At 48.9% G+C, this 1591-nt stretch overlaps 1 protein-coding gene across 1 annotated transcript in view; it reads left to right on the top strand.

Annotated features, from left to right (window-relative positions):
* Positions 1-6: 6 nt before the first annotated feature.
* The window catches only part of LOC104983408 (oral-facial-digital syndrome 1 protein-like), a gene marked incomplete at its 3' end in the record, with an annotated part of 7181 nt that continues 5596 nt past the window's right edge, over positions 7-1591 (top strand). The window contains exons 1-2 of the mRNA XM_010832855.1: positions 7-158; positions 625-742. Of these exons, the coding sequence (XP_010831157.1) occupies positions 62-158; positions 625-742 (215 nt within the window). The remainder of the gene's footprint in view (positions 159-624; positions 743-1591) is intronic.

The raw sequence follows: 1591 nt of genomic DNA, 5'->3' as shown, positions 1-1591 counted from the left end.
GCAGCCTCCAGTAAGCACGCGCGGAGGGGATGACAGCGAGGTGTCCGAGGTGCCCAGCAGCATGGCCTCAAGGTCACACAAGAGCACAGCCTCCAGGCGACTCTCCTCCACGCCACTCCCCAAACCGAGAAGCCTCGATAGTGAAACATACCTGGAAGGTGAGCTATGGACACAGGCCTGTGGATGCTCTGGTTGGGGGTCAGTTGCTCCTCATCCCCCATCTCCTCTGGGTAACAGTGCAGCTGGAGGCTGATAAACTGGGAGTCATGGGAGCCTCTGAACTGTGGGCTCCTAGGGAACCCTGACTCCCCCACCCCAGGTTACAGGTGGTGTGCAGGCCGTAGGATGGAGGGTCAAGTGCCAGCATTTTGCTTGGCACGTGGAGGTTTTTAGAGTGACTGTGGCTTTTCTTTGGCTGCTGGTTAGTTTCATGTGTTCTCCTGTTATCACTGAAGTTTCATTTTCACGCCTGAATTGTTAGTTTTGTGGATAATTTTCACATACCCCACTGCTTGCAAAGATGATCGAATGCATTTTCAAAGTGGTAGAAGTCTCTAGAAGCTGCACTGCCATCTTCTCCATGCAGTTTGTAACGTGCTTTTCCTGGTTGCTCCTGCCCCGTAGGTCTGGGCCGGTCCACTGTCACCACCACCTGTCCTGACAGAAAGCCACAGCCTTCGCCTGCAGAGTCCAGGCACATTTCGGTGCACTCGCTCTCCAGCCCTCTGGAGCAGAAAACCAGGTAAGTACCTCGTTCTCTGCCTGGCCTCTGCTGAGGCTGGTTAGCTTCCTGTGGTCTCAGCCAGGACTGGCTCCATTTTTTTAGGTGATGTTAAAGACCACGTGGCAGGATAGAATTTGCAGTCAGATTATAAGATGCATGATCTCTGAGAATCATTTGAATTATTGCCTGGAGGAAAAAAAGATTCTACTTGTTTGCTAAACTTGATGTATAGTGTATGCATAGAAGTCGCTCAGTCATGTCTGACTCTTTGTGACCCCATGGATTATACAGTCCATGGAATTCTCCAGGCCAGAATACTGGAGTGGGTAGCCTATCCCTTCTCCAGTGGATCTTCCTGACCCAGGAATCGAACCGGGGTCTCCTGCATTGCAGGCAGATTCTTTACCAAGTGAGCTACCAGGGAAGACCTATAGTATATGTACTTGGGTATTAATAAGCATCTTCATAGTTCTGTGAATAGACTTGGTTTATAAAGATAAAACACATAAAAAATTTGCAAATGCAAACCAATTCACTGTAAACGTTAAATAGTTTTATACATCATTAAAAAGTCACTTACAAATATTTAGGCATTTAAATGTAAACAAATAAGGTTCCACAGTGTCAATCACTGAAACAAATTCAAAAGTGGTAGTTAGTCCTAGGATACCTGGGCTGAAGCAGCATGGGGTGGGTGTGTCGAGAAGCTTGGGGGCGGGGGTGGGCAGCAGGCTGAGATTCAAGTCAAGGGTAGGCCTTCTACCTGTGCCTAGTCCCCACGGTAGGAGATTCTGACTCCTCCTCTCTCGGCTCAGGCCTGGGCGTCTGTGTGTTGATGCTCATCTACTGTACAAAGGTGAGAACTAC

Source organism: Bison bison, unplaced genomic scaffold, assembly GCF_000754665.1.
Source record: "Bison bison bison isolate TAMUID 2011002044 unplaced genomic scaffold, Bison_UMD1.0 scf7180017862521, whole genome shotgun sequence".
Taxonomy (NCBI): Eukaryota; Metazoa; Chordata; class Mammalia; order Artiodactyla; family Bovidae; genus Bison; species Bison bison.
Note: the sequence above shows the minus strand (reverse complement) of the source record. Positions and strands in the feature narration are given on the sequence as shown.